The sequence below is a fragment of the Lissotriton vulgaris genome, chromosome 5 (assembly GCF_964263255.1).
Source record: "Lissotriton vulgaris chromosome 5, aLisVul1.2, whole genome shotgun sequence".
Taxonomy (NCBI): domain Eukaryota; kingdom Metazoa; phylum Chordata; class Amphibia; order Caudata; family Salamandridae; genus Lissotriton; species Lissotriton vulgaris.
Genome location: NC_141693.1, coordinates 1,906,654,719 through 1,906,675,316, shown reverse-complemented (window position 1 = coordinate 1,906,675,316; position 20,598 = coordinate 1,906,654,719). Strand labels below are relative to the sequence as shown.

The following is a 20,598-nucleotide window of genomic DNA, read 5'->3' as shown; positions in this document are numbered from 1 at the left end:
GGGTGAGGAGTCTGAACGTGATTCTTTTGCTGACGGGGAGCCAGTGGATGTTTCTCAGGTGGGTTGAGATGTGGCTGCAGCGGGGGATGTTGAGGATGAGTCATACGGAGGCGTTTTGTATGCGTTGGAGACGGTTCTGAAGTTTGACTGTGGTTCCAGCATAGAGGGCGTTCCCGTAGTCCAGTCGGCTGGTGACAAGGGCCTGGGTGACTGTTCTTCCGGTTTCTGTGGAGATCCATCGGAAGATCTTTAGGAGCATGCGTAGGCATGTATAACCAGCCAAGGCCCGTGGAGGGAGTTTCGGTGGGGCGGGGGGGCGCTAAAAACTGGAGTATGGATAATTGAAGGTAAGTAAACAATTTATTAGATAAAACGAATTTCGTAGCGCACCCTGCATCGCATTTTGCGATGCAGGGCGCGCTACGAAATTCGTTTTATTCAATAAATTGTTTACTTACCTTCAATTATCCATACTCCAGTTTTTAGCACCCCCCCATCCTGCCTCTCCCCCGCCTCTCCGCCCCACCGAATCTCCCTCTAAGGGCCGTGGCTGTATATAACAATACCTTGGTCTGTAAATATTGCTATTGCACTCATTTAACACGGTTCTACTTATTCCATATCTATATTGCACTGATATAACACTCCTGTACAGCTCTTCCCTGTATATTATAACACTGCTCCGATCTCTGTATCTCCTGCATTGACATGTAATACAGCCCTCTCTCAGTATCTCTTTGTTGCACACATATATCACTATCCCGCTCTCTGGATCTCTTTATTGCACGCATATACCACTACCCTGCTCTCAGCATCTCTACACTGCATACATATATCACCACCCCGCACGCTGCATCTCTTTTTGAACACATACATCACTATCCTGATCTTGACACCTCTTCATTGCACACATATATAACTACCCCACTCTCTGCATCTCTATCTTGCACAGGTATATCACTACCCCAATCTCTGCAGCTCTTCATTGCACACATATATCACTACCCCACTCTCTGCATCTCTTTATTGCACACATATGTAACTACCGTGTTCTCTGCAGCTCTTTATTCCACACATATATTACTACCCCACTCTTTTATTGCAGACCTATACAACTACCCCACTCTCTGCAGCTCTTCATTGCACACATATATCACTATCCTACTCTCTGCATCACTTTATTGCACACATACATTACTACCCCACTCTCTGCATCTTTTTATTGTGCACCTATGTTACTACCCCACTCTCTGCATCTCTTTATTGCACACATGTATCATGTATGTACCCGAGTAGCACATTAGACTGTAAAATGAATTGTGCTAAAACCCCTCATTGACGGTCTGACTTGAGACCAAAAAATATTAGAATCTGTCATTTCTAGTTAAAACGTTAAATCTGTTAACTTTTGGCTAGCGCATGTAAACAGACTACAAGTCAACATAGAAGGTCACTTCCCTAGAAGTAATTGCAACACGATTTACGTCATTGGAGCCTGCCGATTGGTTACTTGCTGTCAGCTCTGGACACCAGCCAGTTAACCCAGCCCCACAAAAGCTGAAATCCTGACTCCCAGAAAGAAAATCAACTTGGAGGCAGACGAAGAGGCAGGCGTCCCCCTCAGTGCACAGGTGGGTGAAGACATTTCATTTTATTTTACACCAGTGAGGTCAACTTCTAGAGTAAATAGTGTTTCCGCAGATGCCTACGCAGGAGGCACAGGTCTGCACCTTCTCCCTGCTGGAGTCCAGTGCACAGACACTGGTGTGCTCTTGTGAGCGCTCGTGTGACCGGGTCTCCGTGATTTGTGGGGTGATCCCTGGCTTCTCCTGAAGCAGCGGAAACGAATTCGAGGGAATGAGTGGTCGTAACAGAGAACAGTGAAACTGGACGTTTATCAGGGACATGCTGGGGGAGCCGAGGTCAGTGAGGTGGAGGACATGGGTCATTGCAGTATGTTTTATTTTCTAGCATTACGGTTTGCATTTTGCTGGAAAAACTAAACGGAAATAGTAGATTCTAAGCACATTAGACTACTTTCAACATGTCCAATAAAGAACACACATTACGCTGTCCCTTTCTCCATTTCCAAGAATTGTGGGCACATTGGTGATGCATATTCAGCTGACTGGAGAAAACAAAATAGGACTCTAGACAATATATACAATTATATTGTATTTGAAAGAACGTGCATACTATGCACATATTATAAACGAAATTCTATTGTATTTGAAAGAACATGCATACTATTCAAGTATTATACAAGAAATTGTATTGTATTTGTAAGAACGTGCATACTTTGCAAATATTATAAATGAAATTGTCTTTTGAAACTGAATCAGGAGTAGTGAAGGCTGCAGATGAGTAATTGCAAGATGAACCCACTCTTCCATGTTGCCATTGTTTCTGAGTGAAGACCATGTATTAGTCAAATATTTACCAGAGCTCGACCTGAAAGGTGCTTGTTGCAAGGTGGAATATTATGTGGCATGGCTGGGGGGGGGGGAGGGGGTGCTTACTATACACAGTGGATGATCCTTGGAATCCACAACAAGAATCCTTAGCTTAATCCTGGTAGTGCAGCAAAGAGCAGTCAGGCATTACTGGGGGAACATGTGTTTAGCATTATATAGTACCATTATGGTTCATAAGTAATTGAGACAACTCAAAAGAAATCTGACACCAATTTATAAACAATAGAGTGTATTTGTACATACATATAGATACCAATACTAACTTTGCATCATATATACAACCTGAGTTGTGAACTTTTAAATAATTCAAACATAGATGCCTTTGAAATCAGACTGGTCCCTTTCAAATGAAGGGGGGGGGACACTGGGCGTACTGGACCTCCTTCCTGCGCGGGCCTCTGTCTCCATTGTGGGGAAGTGCTACCACACCCCACTAGGAGGGCTGAATCTTGTCTTGGTGGAAAACGGCTTGGGGAAGCCCACCAAGGCACGGGCGCTATGTATCCTGGGGGGCACCCACGCAGGGTGGCATCCCTGTGCTTTGTTCTAGCTTACTCTTGACACAAGAATTATGTTGTGGTGAAAAAGCACTGTGTTGGACACTAAACATGACACAATTCGGTCATTCCATACCAGAGCTGGCTATCTCAAGCTTCGTCGGTAGCCAGCTCATGTTACTCTGTGGCCCGCCGGTCACTTACCGTCAAACCTTGCTTTACAGGGTTACTCGAGGAACTTATAAGGGGGCAAAGTACCTTGCTTAATGGGTGCACTAATTACTATCACTTTTAGAGGAAAGAGCACAGGCACTGAAGCCTGGTAAACAGGTCCCAGTGCATTATCAGATGTAAAAAAACAGCATCTGGCAGTTCTAATGGGGGCAAAAAGTGCAGAGGCAATCTTCAAAGAAGCCCAGTTTCTATCAAATACGGTAACAACAGCCCTACCAAGCATTGCAATGTGTAGTGAAGCACAGCCTGGGTGCCGATAGTATCACTTGTTTAGTATTTGGCTCGTTTGCCTTCCTGCAAGCTGTGGCCTAGGCAGGGGTTAAGCTTCTGCCTATATCAATATACCTACATTTTACAGCATTCATCATGGAGAACTGTCTCTTAGTAGTTAAGTCGTCTCCAAAGGTTAGATATTCTTCAAACACAGACGTACCTTCAGTATAAGTGGTTCCTTTTGCTACAGTGGCTGTATGATGATGCGTCACAATCCTTTACTATGCATGCTTTTACCACCCAGCCTTAACCACCCATGCCTTTACCAAGCATCTTTACCACACATGCCAAGTATTATAAGGGAAGTAAAAACCCTATATACACATATATGCACAGTATTGCCATCATCATTGACATAGAACATGTCATGAGTGATGTATTATGTGACATAATTAGCAGTGCATGGCGAGAGTGCGAGTTATAGTTACTTTAGGTCACAAGTTATAGTTACTTGAGATAACGATAACTAGTGAATTGTAATGGTTTTGTTAATTTAAAATGATTTGTATTAACTGACATTTTCACGGAACTATTACGTAACTATAATCTGTGGGGGGGTTTTCTGTGAATCTCTATTTTTTTAAATGTAACTTAAGATATCTACCCCAATGCTGGCGTGGGGTTGGCCATATACCCGGGCTTGAGGGTGTCGGGCGCCTACTCACCACACAGTATGACCTCCCCACCACGCAGGCCTGACTATGTCATGGAACAATATATAGGGTGTTGTTTTAAGTAGGGCAGATCTACTGGCTTGGTCACAGGGTCAAAATATAAAAAATGTTGGGCCAGTTGGTTTTATCATGGGGTCAGCACATGAACCTATATTAAGCAGACCTACTGTTTTCTTCAAAAAGTCATCAATCTCTGTAATCAAACTTAATTTAATAAATTTGCATATTGCAATATTTAATAATAGAGACGTCACAAATTATGTTGTGCTCCTTGCACATAGCAGTGAATAATAAATGAACGGCTCCTACCACTCATTTATTATTCCTTTAAAAATGATTTCTTTTTATTTGTGGGTGTCCCTGTTCTACCCAGCACACCCACAGTTTATATTAAGTTTGGGGCCTTGATGGTTTCCTCCAGGTCCCTGCCGCTGTTCCGCTATCACCCATCAACATTAGAAATATTTTTCTGTGCTTTCACCAGGAGGGAGCAAAGTTGGCTTCCCTGTACGGGAGAGTGCAGACATGGGAATTAAGTATACATTCCTTAAAAACACTCTTCTGGGCAGGGAACACAGTAGTGTCCCAGGAGATGAGGTCTCCAGGACACTACTTTTATAGCGTCCTGGGGCCAGACGGAGGCTCAGGTAGGGGGTCGTGATGTCCCTTTTCCTTAAAATTAATGGCCAAGGTCGACGGGGCGGAAGCTCTTCTCCCCAAAACTATTTGATTGGGCCGAGAGAATTGGGTCCCTGGGGCCCTGAAGAGACTCAGGGAGGGGTGGCGGTGTAAGTTCCCCTCCCTAAAACTATTACTTAGGGCCCAGGAGATGAGGGAGACAGGCTGATTGCCCCTCCCCGTAATAAAACAATTGATTGGAGTCCTTGGGGATACCTGAGGCTCAGGAAGGGGGACACATGCCCCCTTCTTCAAAATGTAGGTTCCACCAACCCCCAGGGACCCTAGCCCCCACTGGGGGGAGTTAGGGGCATATTTACAAGCCCCTATCGACACAGGAGCGTCACTTTTTTGTTATTCCTGTGGCAATACGGGCTTTGCCTGGTGTACAAGGCAGTGTTAAGCCACTTAAACAGCAAAACACCATGCATGATTGTTTATGTGCAGGAAGGGGCCCCTTCCTGCACATAAACAATAATTTTTAAAATGACGAGTTGCAACTTCTATGTTTGCTGCCCAAAGCAGCATACATAGAAGTTACAAATCGCCTTTTAAGATTGTTTATGGGAAGGAAGGGACACCTTTCTGCACATTAACAATAATTCCCACAATGAGGGCACCTTTGCACTATGGTGCAAGGGAGCCTGCATTGGCGCTAGAAAGATGAAATTTGCGCCGGTGCAGAAGGAAACGCAGGGCTGCACCGTATTGTAAATGCGGTGCAGCCCTGCTTTGCAGCAGTGGCGGAGTGTGGCGTTAAGCCAAGGAGGCTAAGGCGCACTCCATCACTTCTTTATAAATATGCCCCTTATTTTTCCAAAGCTCAGGAGCATGCCCTTTTATGTGGATACTCCACAGATATGCATTTACCTTTAAAAAATTGCCATGGGGAGGGACTCGGATGTGACCCCCTCCATCAGGCCTGGGGGTGCTGGGTACCCCATATTTGTTTTCCTTTTTTACAGGAGAGGGGACTGTGTCCCTGAGTCCTAAAATGGCTTCCGCCACATCTTTGATGATATGGTGCAGCAAATCATATCTTATATTTAGATGTGCCGGCTCTTGGTTCTTCCGTGGCATGATATGTACATGCATTATAAATCTTCATTTCTCAAAAAACTACTTAACTGATTTACACAATATCACACTTTCCGGACCAAGATATAGCTTTCTGCCAAATTTGGTGTAATTCCGTTCAGCCATTTTGGCTGTAGCCATGTCTAATTTTCCTATAGAAAATTGCATTGGGAAAACACGTTTTGGCACCATCCCCTTTTTCTTAACCCTACTTCACGTATCACTATGAAACTTTTGTCCAGGAAGGAGCTGAGGTGGAATAGCTTTTCTTTATTAAGCTTTGTGAGGATTAGTCGGACGGTGCCACAGTTGTTAGTTAACAACAAAATGCCCTTCCCATGCTAACGGGGTGCTCCCAGCCTTACTTATTTCTATAATATTATATATGTATAGCACTAGCACTTTGAAACCCATTTGCACAAATGGAATCAAAAATTAGAACTATTGTGAATTAGCATGTTGCAGAGCACGGGTACTTTTCACAGAGGTTTAAAAAGTAGGAGTGGCACACAACAATAAAATGTGCAATGAAAAAGGTTTATAAAAACATGTTAAACAGAAAATGAAAATTAGAAGGAAAAAAGTGCAAAGGAGAGAAAATAGAAAAAAGAGTGGATGGAACAATTTCAAGAGTATGTTTACCATGTCTATGATGTTCTTGAACTGTGACAAGGTATTTATGTGGCAAGAGGAATGGCGCTCATTGTGTGCGAACAAGGCAGTAAGAACTGTCGAAACATGTTAAAATTGTGCGAAAATCATCCTCGTGATGTCAGTGCCTTTTTCTTCAGGAGAGACTGGAATTGGTTGATATATATTGGTTTAATATAGTTATACTAAATATATGAAATCACTATTAAATTACTATTATATGTACTTTTAAACTCCTAACCTGCCTTTTCCAATACCCAGCTTTAAACCTTAAAATGACCCATACCTTCCTTTACCGCTACCCACCCCTTAACCCAAAAATTACCATTCACTCCTTTTACCACTCCCCATTACTAAACCCTAAAATTACCCATGCCTCGAAAAATCTTAAAAATGTAATTAGACCTGCAGATCTAGTAACCTGAAGAATCTACTCAACCCACATGCAGTGTACTTGACCTACAGCCATATGTATCAAGCGTTTGTGAATCGCAAAGGCCGAAATTCGCCGAATTTCGGCCTTTGCGAATCGCAAAAGGCTATTTTGCATGGTTTGATATGTATGAAACAATCGCATCTTAAGGAATCGCAAATACTTGCGATTCCTTCATTTGCCATAGCATTTAAGGAATCGCAATTTTGCGATTCCTTAAATGCTATGTATGAAGCTTTTAAGCATTGCGATTTCAGGTTTAGAAATCGCAAATTACCACCAACTTGTAGTTGGTGGTAATTTGCGATTTCTTGTAAATATGCACAATTGTGCATTTGTGAAGGTGGCATATGACGCACATACACGCCCATTGGGCATGTATGTGCGCCATATGCACATACATGTAATTTACAGGGGTGCAGCAGGGTGTCCTTGAGACGCCCCTGCACCCTTGCAATAATTCTCAAATTGCGATTAGCAAATTGCAAATTCGCAATTTGAGAATTATTTGGAAATCATTCCTATGGGCCTCCTTGCCCATAGGAATGCATTGGAAATTATTCCTTAATTGCAAATTCGCAAAAGGCGAATTCGCAATTAAGGAAGCTTAAGGAATCGCTAAAAATAAGCGATTTTCTTCATACATACCATTTTGCGATTCCTAAATAGCAATTCCTTAAAAATCGCTAGTTAGGAATCGCAAAACGGAACTATGATACAAGGTGAACTAGTCCCATATTTTTTTTTTAAACATTAGCAGCGACCCTGGTTTAACATAGCACAAGTTTGGGGAAGAAGAGAGCCTCCCCTGACAACTGAAATGTATTGCCATTATTCCTGAGGGTGGAAAGTGGAGAGGCGCGGAGACAGGACTTCGTTTGATGATGGTGTGGCTGTAGGTTCTGGTGTAGTACGTTTCTTTGCCAGGACTGTTCTTTATGTGTGTCCTTATGGTTCAGGAAGGACAAGGGGGGAGATTTCACACTTCATTATGCTTATGCTGTGGGTGCTCAAGATTGGAGCCAGATTCAGTGTTCCCTGCTGTGATAAGGTTTACACAAAGGCTGTGTGTCCGCAGACAGCATAAGCAGGACACTTGGATGAGAACCACTCCAAGCTGGTTCTGCAGCAGGCAATAGTGTAGGCAAGACTGCATAGCGGTGGGTGGGCCACTGAAAGCGCGCGCCCGATGCCGGCCTCTGGTTCAGCTCAAGGTCCACTTGGAACCTCGAGCTCCAAGCGAGCCGAGCTTTCATGGGGCTTCTCCCGGCTTCCCAGCTTCAAAACTATGTGATTTTAGGCACATATTTTATTTAACCAATCCCCTACTATTTCTTTATTATCCCAATATGAATACCGTCAATTATGTTCATTCAGAATAGGAGCTGTACACACGGTTTCTGTTTGATCTAAAAGATCAATGTTGCTCCTGCCATAAGACTTTCATCAGGTGAGCCCTGGCTCCGTCTCTCTCCCTCCAACACACACGACGACTGAGCACACAATTACAAGGACAAATCACACGCACACTGGCATGAACAAAAATGATCCAGAGTGCTGCAAACATACGTACAGCACACGTACAAACATCCCCGCATGCAGGCTCCCTGGTTGACAGGTCCATCACAGCAACACAAATAGGCCCAGCAGAGAAACAAACTGTATTTCAGGCTGCACCTCACCCACAAACGTCAGGGAAATAGGGGGAATAAACAGGCACCCCTCTGGAAAACACTGGGCCTCGTTCATGTGCCACCACTTCACTAGGACCAAACCTGATGGGTTCACTCAAGATTATTTGGAAGGAGGAGTGAGCGGCATGATTCGGTTACAAGCATTCAGTGCATTCACTATGGGCTCCTTTGTAACCCTGTCTGTTTTCACTTTCCTTACCGACACTATAGTATCTTCACGCCGATTTCAACATGGACGACCCGACTTCTTGATCACAATGACTTGTCCTCCAGGCCACCCATGTGCTGCACTAGCAGTTCTAGCACAAGTTGGTCTAGTGACTGTTAACTCGAAGAACCAGCAAGAAAGAGTTCTAATCCGGTTTGCTCTGTGCACTGTGTGATCCTGTGCAAATCAGTATTCTGGGCGCATTCTATAGGGTGTTGCTACCCAGCTATTTCTACACTCCCATTTATAAGCAAAACGTGTTTATACTAGTTACAAAATCTCGCTGTGGTGTGAAAACCAACAATTCAAAATGTTTGCTTGCAGAATGTTATGATCAGTGACTCCAGCAGTGGCCGCAGCTGTTACAATTACTCAGTCAAACACCTGGAGGGAAAGGTTATGGGCGGGAGCTAGTGACCCATCCTAACCAGAGGGACTTGCCCACTGTGGAAAGAGATGGTGCTGAACCCGCTTTGAGGTGAAAGACGCAAGCCAGGGGCAGGGGCGTATAATTTTATATTTCAAAAGTGCAGCCTGAGCCGCATGGAGGTTTCTGAGGTGGCATCTTGTGAGGGAGGTGGGAAGCAAGGACACCAGACAACACTGGGGGCTGACTCTCCCACAGTTCTGTCCAGGCACAGAGTCACTGCAAGCAGGGGCTGACTGTGGCAGTACACGCACACTCCAAGTTGCAGATTCCGACCAGGCTGATTGTAATTAGCCAATGAGAAGCAGCAGCGCATGAGCTGGAAGCACACCAAGTGATGATGGATGGTGCTTTAAAATCGCAAATGTGGGCTGCCCCCCGGTTAATTGCAACCCGGCTGTGCTGTCTGAGTCAGCTCTGCAATCAGCCAACCAGAACACCTGTCCTTTGTTTGCATTATGCATTGTTGAAGGTTTGGCTGCTCAACAAGGGCCTCCAGACACATTTAGTGAGTTTGGAGTAAGAGGCTATGAGTTAATGTAGCCGTTCTGGCTTCAGCTTTCTCGTCATACGGGCAAGTAGGTCTGAAAACTGTCTCTCCCTCGAATAAACTGTCTTGCTATAGCAAGTGGGTGTGTAGGCTTTTCAAGGGCTGTTACCCGTACCTTCCTTTACCACTATCCACTCCCAAAGCCTAAATTTGCCTCTACCACCCTTTACCTCAACCCACCCCTAAACTCTAAAAGTACCCTTACAACCCTTTATCACTATCCCTCCATAACTCCTAGAATTGTTAACATTGCCCACCCCTAAACCCACAATTTACCCGTTCCAACCTTTACCACTACCCACCCCAAAACCATAAAATTACCCTTACCACCCTTCACCACTACTCACCCCGAAATCCAAAAATTAGCCTTGCCACCCTTTATCACTAGATACTCCTAAATCCTAAAATGACCTTTACTACCCTTTACTACTACTCATCCATAAATCCCCAAATTAGCCTTGCCACCCTTTACCACTATCCACTCCTAAACCCTGAAATTATACCCTTACCACCCTTTTCCATTACTCACCTCTAAACCCAAAATTTTGCCTTACCTTTATTGTTATAATTCCAGTTTCAAAACTCACATGAGGCTTTGGCTGAAGTAGCAGCCAAGCATCATTTCCATTATGGAACGTACAATGCATCCTCCTCACTAAACATAATCCCCTTCCCATCGCACTCCTTTCCCACTACCACAGCTGGAGGTCACGCACATCCTGACATGGTTTGATAACCCTCTAGGACTGAACGCTACAGAAAGAGGGACTTACAACTGAATGAGGATGGGCTATCGGCGAGGAAGGCAGGCCTGATACTCCTAACCTTTTGAACAAGTGATGCCCCAACAGCTGTTAAAGGATCACTACATGCCAGAAGCCCTCTTCCGTTTGTTGCAGACATATTGCGGCATACCAAGAACATAGAGGGGCTTAGAGACTGCCCATTGCTTTTCATTGGTTGGGCTTCCTGTCCCACTCATTTGCTGCATTTTGTTCAGGCCTGAGCTTGTCAATCTTGCGTTTGCTGCTCCCATGGAGCATTTCCTCTTTACCATTTTTATTCAACTGTAGCCATGCTACAGAGCAGCAGGGGCGCTGTGCAGTGTAGAAAAAACAATTGGCAACACCTTTAAGTTGATATGTCGCAAACCTTTGACAAAGCTTGTTTGTAGGATTGTATCACATGAGAGGTAAATGCTGCCCCCAAGGAATGTGAGACAAACCAGTGGCCAATGGGATGTCCCAGCTCAGTGCAGAGTGCCTGTTAATCCGACATGTGTTTGGAAAGGCTGCAGCATTCAAGGGATCCTCTCACCTTTAGATATGTTAATAGGCAACAATGTGACCAATTGTACTGAAGACACCTTGAAACAGAAGGGGAGCTGCCATTTTAAGCTAATGCCCAGTCAAACTCTGAATAGTTAGGGCCTAATCTATAGTTTGTCGGAGTGGGTACTCCCTCATCTTTGTGACAGAGTACCCTCTCCCCAAACTGAATGTACGCCTGTCTCGGTTATAGTTGGGTAGACCATCATTATGTCAACAAAAGAGGCTAGTCTATCTCCGGCGCTGACTTAACCCTCCAGCAGCTCAACAGAGTAAGGGAGGTCGAAAGTGTTGCAATATGTCTGCCCACCTGATCAAAATTGTATGAACACATCGTTAGTTTTCACTGTCCATCACCATCAGGTAAAACCTGGTGGTAAGTGGCAGTGAAAACTGTAAAACGCCTCCCACACAAGGACAGACAACCTTTGTAACAAGGGGCGTTCCTTTTGTTTTATTTCACTTTGGTTTTTAAAAGAAAAACATTGTACGAGTGCCGTGCGGCTCCATCATGTTGACCTTAAACTTATAATGCATTGACAGGCACTGCCGTGATGCCAGTGCCAATCTCAACTGTTGGCAAGCAGGGACTCTGTCAGGGCAACAGAGTACTTTACACCGCCACACTAACAGAGTATACCTCCGTCCGCCAAACTACAAATGAGCCACTTGATTAAAAAAAAAAAAAAATTCAACAGTGAATTGATGACAGGCAATAGCATTGGAATATGTATCAACATTTAACTATCTATAGAAAAACAAACATCTTCTAACTTTAGGGATCTTTGCCCCATGCATGCTGGCAATGTACAATGAAGCAATAACAAAGGGGAGCTCCCAGATACTCAGAACGATTATGAATACCAATGGCACTAAAATATTAGGCAAAATATTCGCAAAGTGACTATTGAAGGCAGCGGAGATGCTGATGCACACAAACCAGAGACCTTTTGCAAGAGAAAACACTACCATGAACATTGGGAGAACATTTATAATAATGGAACATGTTAAATAAACGAAGGTGAGGTGAGCTGTAGACAACTTGGCTGGGTACTCTAGCACTTTATGAGGAAGGTGTTGGAAAGATGCGAATAAGGGGCGGAATTCCTGAAGTAGGTTGCTCCCCTCTATAAGGACACATCATCCCTTGTGAGAACTAGCAAACAGTGTAATATACATTTTGTCTGGTGTCACCCCTAGGGTAGGCCTTAACAGAACAAAGGGCAGGGTGCAGTATATTTTAAAGTTGGATATGCACATTGACGTGTTACATGTCCTGGTAGTAAAAACACTCCTAAATAATTGTTTCCCTACAGTAAGGCGTACCTCTCCCATAGGATAACAGTGGGTTACCTTATTACAGGTTATAAGTGGTAACGTTTGATTGGGAACAGGTAGGAAAGTCATGTGTATACTCAAACGAATTGTAATTTAAAACCTTCTTAAATGGTAAAGTCAGCTTGTAAGTCAGAAATCTGAAAAAATGAAATGCCACTTATGAAAAGTTTTAATTTTCCTGTCCTAATCAATGGTACTAGCAGCCTGTATCCGGGGTCACATGACTAGGTGTAGTTGGCAGATGGCCTTTGTGTATTCCTCCCAGACAGTGAGACAAAGGGGGACTAGGTGTTGTCAGGAAGAGCCATCCTGTTAATATGGGAAGCAGGGGTGTAGCTTAGGCAGTAAGATTGAGGGGGTGTAAGTTGCAGATTTCTGAACAATCACTCTAACATTAAAAAGTTAAAAATAAATTTTATGAGCAGCAGGACATGAGGATACACAAGAATGCAAATTGTTAGGGTGTCATTAAAAACACAATAGTTTTCGAAATACCAGGTTGTAAGGCAGAGACAAGAGAGAGAGTAAAGAGAGAGTTTGTGTTTTTTGTCACTGTGGCCATGTTAAAATCGACGGTGATATTCGACAGACTCCTCACGATACCTGTCTGAAAGCACCTGTACCCAACTATTCACCACAGTATACATTTTGCAGCGGGGTGTAATGTCCCAAATCTCCCCTCACCTGAAACTACGCATTTGATGGGAGGGTCAGAGCTGTTCTCTGCCCCAATTAAATTTAAAAGAGCTGCTTCAGCACAGTCACAACGAACTTGCCACCAGGCTATTGTCACTCCAGACTCCTTGGAGTCCAGGCAGGGGATGGAAGGGAATTCCAGATATCGGGGAAAGTATAGAGGTTTCTTCTACTTCAAAGCAGGCACCAGGTATAAATATTGCGCCCTCAGACCAAACCTTCAGAAAACTCCAGAACCTGTATGCACTCCAGAAGACTACCCTGCTGCCAGAGGACTGCACTGTTGCTGGAGGCCTACCTGTTCACTGAGAATGAAGGCTGGACCTGCTCACTTCATCCCAAATTAGCCTTCGTGACTCCAAGGGTCTGTTGGTTGACCTTCTCTTCCAAACAACAGTCTCATAACCAGCTCCAGTGGACTCCCTGCAACTGGCCAGCTAACCTACTGCAGCTGGACCTCCTGTACCTGGATCTGCCTAAGCCCTGCAGGCTTCTGCTACAGTCAGTCTCTGACACCCAAGAGGTGCCTCCCCAGGTCTTGGGCCCTTGCCAGGCATCAAGGTGCACTCCTCAAGTGAAAAGAAGAAATCCTGAAGCTTCAGTCTCTTCGCGACCGTGAACAGGCCCATTCATGACAAGATATTTCCGTTTGCAACGACCACCAAAGCAAAGCTCTGGTGAACCTGACTCTTCAGGCTGCAGGGAAACCTTTTCCCACCCGTGCTCTGAGAATTGTCTTTGTCATCCAGGCCTGGCTCTCACTGTGCCGAGGGGAACCTGATCTATCTATCTATCTATATATCTATCTATCTATCTATCTATCTATCTATCTATCTATCTATCTATCTATCTATCTATCTATCTATCTATCTATCTATCTATCTATCTATCTATCTATCTATCTATCCATCTATCTATCTATCTATCAGATGTTGGCACCGTTCTGTAAAACAATTACTGAACATGTGCCACTGCCAATGCTGTGAGAGGCCTGGTCTTGACAAATGTCTGAGATGAGAGGCAGTGTGTTCCTTCCCCTCTTTCTGTTTAAAAGGTTCGCTTGAACCAACTAGCTCTCTTGGGATGTGAGTGGTACTGTGACCTGGGAAGACTTGGAAAGCATTTCCAGCAAACCCGATGACTTTTCATTTCTCTCTACTAATTCTGCCTTCTACTGATAAAGTGCTAAACCAAGAAGCATGAGTCTAGTGATAACAGCACTATCTGCACCAACTGTGGAAAAAAACTACAGCAGTTTTTAAATAAGCTTTCTGCATTTACCAGAATGTAATGGGCTGAACTCTGCTGGGAAGAAAGGCAGTGTGCTCCTTCCTCCCTCTCTTTTTAAAAGGTTTCCTTGAGCCAAAAAGCTGACAAGCTCCCCTGGTATGCACTTGTGTGCCTGTGAGTGGTACTGCAAACTGTGAAGCCTTGGTAGCATTTCCCACAAACCCAGATTACTTTTCTTTTCTCTCTACTACTTCTGCTGTTGTACAGCTTATACTTTCTCAGCAAGAACTGTGTGTTGGTTGAACAACAGAAAGTCAGTGTTGTGTGAGTCCGATTCTACGCACACCCCTAGGATATGTTGGCCATAAGTACTGCTAGCTCACAGTGCACCATCTATACCTCTAATCTGACAAGGTAACAAATGAATTGTGTAACCTCAAAACACGGCAATCCTGACTACCTAAGGAAATTGTGGTAACAGATGAGTATTTTTGCTTAGTAACTCATGCACCCAAAGAGATACACAAGAGATACATTACATGGCGTTTCAATATTTATTGAAGTATTGTGATTCTTGCGTATAAGACATATGGTGCGATAATCAATAGAGCGAAACAGAGTAATGTGTTCAGCATAACGAAAATGGTGAAGAAGGTAAACAGTTCAACCATTGTGCTGTAACAGCGAATATATGCTTGCATATAAGTGTTATAATATTATGTACTTCTACCTAGTGCTACCTATCCTAGTATGTCTAGGGTGGGTAAAGCATCCAAATCCCTGTAGGGTGATCTATGTACTTCTACTTAGCGCTGCCTATCCTAGTATGTCTAGGGTGGGTGAAGCAGCCAAATCCTTGTAGGGTGATCTAGCTTTCCTGTCACCTGAAGGTAAGTATCATCAGGGAGCTTGTCTTTGTGCAGAGCTGGGCAGCATCCTTCGCTGAAGTGAACAGTAATTAGCTGGGCTAGAATTCTGACATGGGGTGGCCTCACGGTGTCAGCAAAATGGTACTAAACAAGGAAGTGATACTGTTTATATAATAAACATCACCCATGTGGCCAGGCTGAAGTCCCAGTTAGACTGCTATTTTTTATTCTAATGTGATAGTTTTGTCGTTGAGAGGCCAATTACAATTGACAACATTTTGCATGCTAAACTTAGTCCTTGTACAGAATGTTCAAAATATGTGTAATATGCTTACGAAGTGGAAATGTAAACACCAAAGAATAATATACTGCAAAGGCATCAGCATAACGAAAATGGTGAAGAAGATAAACAGTTCAACCATTATGCTGTAGCAGAGAATATATGCTTGCATATAAGTACTATAATATTATGTACTTCTACTTAGCGCTGCCTATCCTAGTATGTCTAGGGTGGGTGAAGCAGCCAAATCCTTGTAGGGTGATCTAGCTTTCCTGTCACCTGAAGGTAAGTATCATCAGGGAGCTTGTCTTGGTGCAGAGCTGGGCAGCAGCCTTCGCTGAGGTGAACAGGAATTAACTGGGCTAGAATTCTGCCATGGGTTGGCCTCACAGTGTCAGCAAAATGGTCCTCTAACTAAACAAGGAAGTGATGCTGTTTATATAATAAACATCACCCATGTGGCCATGCTGAAGTCCCAGTTAGACTGCTATTGTTTATTCTAATGTGATAGCTTTGTCGCTGAGAGGCCATTGATAACTGACAACATAGTCCTTGTACAGAATGTTCAAAATATGTGATAATATGCTTACGAAGTGGAAATGTAAACACCAGAGAATAATATACTGCAAAGGCATTCAATGAAAGTGTCAAATGTAAATTTTTAGTGTTCAACAAAAGACACGTGGTGGTGTTGTACCTAATCTTAGAATGTGCTCATATGCAGTTTTGTAGCGCGCTCAATTACCACCAGAGTATCCTGGTGCGGATAAATGCAAAGGGCCATATGACACTTCTCTCTACTAATGAAGGGCTACACCCAGCAACACGTGTTCAGAGATAACAGCACTATCTGCACCAACTGTAGTGAAAAACAACAGAAACTTTGAAGTAAGCATACTGCATTTACCGGAAGGCATTGGGGTGAACGGTGCTGAGATGAGAGGCTGTGTGCTCCCTCCCCCCTCTCTGTTTAAAGGGCTTCCTTGAGCCAACGAGCTGACAAGCTCTAAGATGCACCTGTGTGCCTATGAGTGGTACTGGGAATTGTGAAGACTTGGGCAATATTTCTAGCAAACCCGGATGATAAATCTTTTCTCTCTACTACTTCTGCTCTCTATTGATGGAGGACCAATCCCAAAAACACATGTCTAGAGACAACAGCACTCTATGTACCAACCGTGGTGAAAAACTACAGCAACTTTGAAGTAAGCATACCACGTTTACTAAAATAGAATGGGGTGAACTGTGCTCGGATGGATGGTAGTGTGCTCCTTCCCCCTTTCTTTGACAAAAAGCTAGTGTTAGGTTTCTTTGTGCGTAGTGGAGGCAAACCCTTTCGATGTGCAAGTGTGGCAGGTGACACCTATGCCCCATTCATCCTGTCGGGATGGCCCATTCTGTCCACACCTAAGCCCTATTCTTTTACTGTCTTAGAGGAATACACAAAGCCTACCAGCTGGGCAATGTGACTCTGAACACTGGCAGCAGGTACTAAATAGTTAGGACAAAAAAATTTTAAATTTCTAAAAGTGGGATTTTCAGAATTAGGACTTATGATCCGATTTTACCAGTAGAGAAGATTTTAGATTACACTTCATTTGAGACCAAACATGACATGTCTACCTCTTGCCAATCAGAAGTTAACACTTATTAAAAGTAATAAGGTAAGCCAATGTTATCCTTTGGGAAATGTAGACCTTACAGGAGCAAAATATATTTTAGGAGTCTTTCACTACTAGAACATGTAAAACCTGAAAGCACCACTTACCTTTCAAGAAACAAAATAAATTAAAAAAAACAAAAGAAAATTATGAAGTTTCATGTTACACGAAAGTTTACAAAATAATGCATAACAGCATCATTCAAAATCATTCAACTTTTTAGAAGGTTTTGCATTGAGTACAATTCTACTACCTCTTGAAGATCATTCACTTAGTAAAGTATTGATGTTTGGTGCACCCCAAAAATATTGTTATTCACATTATTCACAGAACTACCTACTGAATCAACAACAAAATCTGGCATGTAGATTTCATCAGCATTCACACACACATCTTTGTTAACTTTAGCAAATCTTGGCTCCACCATAAACCAATATTAGGAAGACAATGGCGACATTCCATGCCTTAGAAAACTTTGGGTCTCCCTTGATGCCATGTCTAGGAATCTTGATCTTTACATAATCTCCAACTTGCAAAGAATTTGGCCTTGCACACTTGGAATCCATGTATTGACAATTATCAGATTTGTTGCACAAACGCATTACATTATCTTTTGCTAGGTATAAATGCCCCTCATGAAAAGTTCAACAGTACATCCACTAAGTCAACTAGGATTTAGTCCTTGTCTCAGCTTTCTTCCTTTCATTGACAAGTAAGGAAAAAGCCATTAGATGTATAAGGGATACAATGGTATGACCAAATTAACTCAGAAATACATTTCTTTACATCAATTCTAGACTTGCTGGCTAACTCAACAGCTTTCACAATCAATGTATTCAACCCTTCCACTAAACCATTCATTGGAGGTAAATACAAAGCTGGAATTTTATCCTTTTTTAAACATTCTTGTAAAAATGTAATGACTTCATTATTATTGAGTGTAGATATTCATTTGGGTTTTCCATCTTGAAAAATAGTCAATAACCACTAAGGCATTTGATTTTCCTGGAACAACACCGTCATATGGGCTTAAAAGATCTATAGCCAGGTCCTTCAATGGCTCAACAGCCATCACTCTCCTAATATTATAGTCACATAATGTCTTCAAAAGTTTATCAGAATTCTGGCATAAATTAAAATTCTTAACAAAACGTACAATGTCAGCATCCATAATTGCTCATCAAAAAAACTCTCTAGCCTTTTTAATGGTACCAGATTGCCCCAGATGGCCTAAATGTGCAATAGAAAAAATGTCACATCTTATATTTTTAGGTGGAATACAACATTGGCCCTTCATAACTAACTCTTCAATGGATAAACTATTCTTGATCTTCCAAAATTCTTGTAGTTAGATAGATGGTTAGATAGATGGTTTTCTAAAAGTCAACTTTCCACAATGTATTTTCGAAGAGAATTAAGTTCTTCATCTTCAATGAAGTTTCAATTTATTCAGCTGTTGTAAGAATATGACCAACCAATAAAAACAGCATCATAAACAGATTCTACAAATAACTCTTCCACATCACCTCCATCAGCTGGTTTGTCTTGACTCTTCGACAATCTTGATAAACAGCCATCTCCTACATTTTGAATACCTGGAAAATATATTAATATAATTTAGCTAGGATTCTTATAACTCTTGACAAAGCCTTTTCAACACCATTCGTGGACAGTAAAGAAATAAGACGTTTATGATCTGTCCTCAGTTGAAATGATTTACCCCAAGCATATGTCTTGAAGACTCCTATTTAGCAGCTGTAAACTTACAATCTGCAAAAGGTAAAGCCCTAGAGGCAAAAGTGACAGTAAAGTCAACATCACCTTTAAACTAACTCAAAATAGCACCTAAACCATTAGCAACCGTCACAACCTTGCGTGCATTGCAAGAGCATGCAGATAAAGGTGAAGAATTAACAATCTGTGCTTTCAATGTAACAAAGGCTTGTTCTTGTTTTTCACCATCTACATATTTGACAACTTTTTTTAATAGTAACCAGAGAGGCAAAGAAATGCCACTAAATATTTTTACAAATCTGGAATAGTACTCGCACGTTCAAAAATAAAGATCTAAGATGATCTTTATCACTGGTAGACTGAATAGATTTAATTACTGCTAGAAACTGGGTTTCTGTTTGGCAGAGGTATGCATTCTGTCCAAGCGGAAATCACCATCCAAGCCACAAACAGTCTAAATTAACCTGTGCTCACCCTCCGGTAGCTTGGTGCTGAGTAGTCAGGCTTAACTTCAGGTAAAATGTGTAAAGTATTTGTGCAATACTTTAAACAGTAAAGCAGTGAAAACACCTCACAAAAAGAATCCACATCAGTTTAGAAAAAAATAATTTAATTTAATAAATAAAACAAGACCAAGAATGAAAAAAATCCAATAAGTAGAACTTGAGGTATGAATTTTTAAAGAATAACTGTAAATTAGCGCTTAGAAGCAATAGGATATCTGGTCAGGGCATAGTCAATAGTTCAGTCTGATGGAGCATGGGCCAGATAGAGGGTCCCGTTTGGGCCTCCTTAACAAAAGTACCTTGATCCTGTTTTGCATGGACATGGAGAAAGATTTGGAGTGCAGCTGAGGCGCTGCTTTAGTCCTGATCCCACAACAGAGGCAAATACATTGGTTCAGAGGGTGATGCGCTAGTTCCAAATGTGATGCGTTGGTTCTGCTCCTGTAGATGAAGATGCATTAATTCTCAGGGTATGGGGCTAACCCTGCAGAGAGGGACATTTTCCAAATATTACTTCAAGGTAATCTTTCTTTGGTGAAATACCAGCATCAGAAATCATATGACCCAAATAACCCACCTTCGACCGTAAGAATTTACACTTGTCCAACTGAATAATAATGCCCTTCTCTCCAATTTTGCAAACATTTTCTAAATGTGTGGTAATAGATACCAATACACTACAATCTGTTTATTTAAAGACCTGAGATGTACACATATCCTCAACTTGCCAGTTTTCTTCTTAACTAATAGCATGGAAAGGGGCGACCACTCGGTCCCCCCGAACGTATGGTGGAGTACCCCGATCCCCCCGGGAAGCCATTTTGGGTGGGAGGCGAGTCTCGGCTGGTATGCCCGAAGCGGCGTAGCCGGGGCGCGCCTTTTCCCGCCCAAGAGGGGTTGTCCTAGACACCTACACCGTTGGCCACGCCCCGTAGGCGGATTGAAGGAGGGTCCACGCCCGCCCGAAGGAGGATAAAAGGAGCAACGATCCAAGGAAGCATCCTCTTGTTCCTGTGCTCAGAAGCTGCACCTCCCCGTTGCACGTGAGCTCGAGACGGAACAAGGAGCCATTTTTGAGAATTAGTA

The 20,598-nt window shown here is 42.8% G+C and overlaps 1 protein-coding gene across 2 annotated transcripts in view; it reads left to right on the top strand.

The window, feature by feature from the left end:
• The first annotated feature begins 1,520 nt into the window (after positions 1-1,520).
• LOC147717689 (butyrophilin subfamily 2 member A2-like) overlaps positions 1,521-20,598 on the top strand; it is a 92,482-nt gene continuing 73,404 nt past the window's right edge. Inside the window, exon 1 of one of the 2 annotated variants that reach the window (XM_086924478.1) lies at positions 1,521-1,631. Coding sequence is in view for 1 of the 2 variants with exons in the window: in XM_086924477.1 (XP_086780603.1) it covers positions 1,906-1,922 (17 nt within the window). In the remaining variant the exon portion in view is untranslated. Of the gene's footprint in view, positions 1,632-1,711; positions 1,923-20,598 lie in introns of those variants that run through there. The other variant, XM_086924477.1, reaches the window with a different exon arrangement.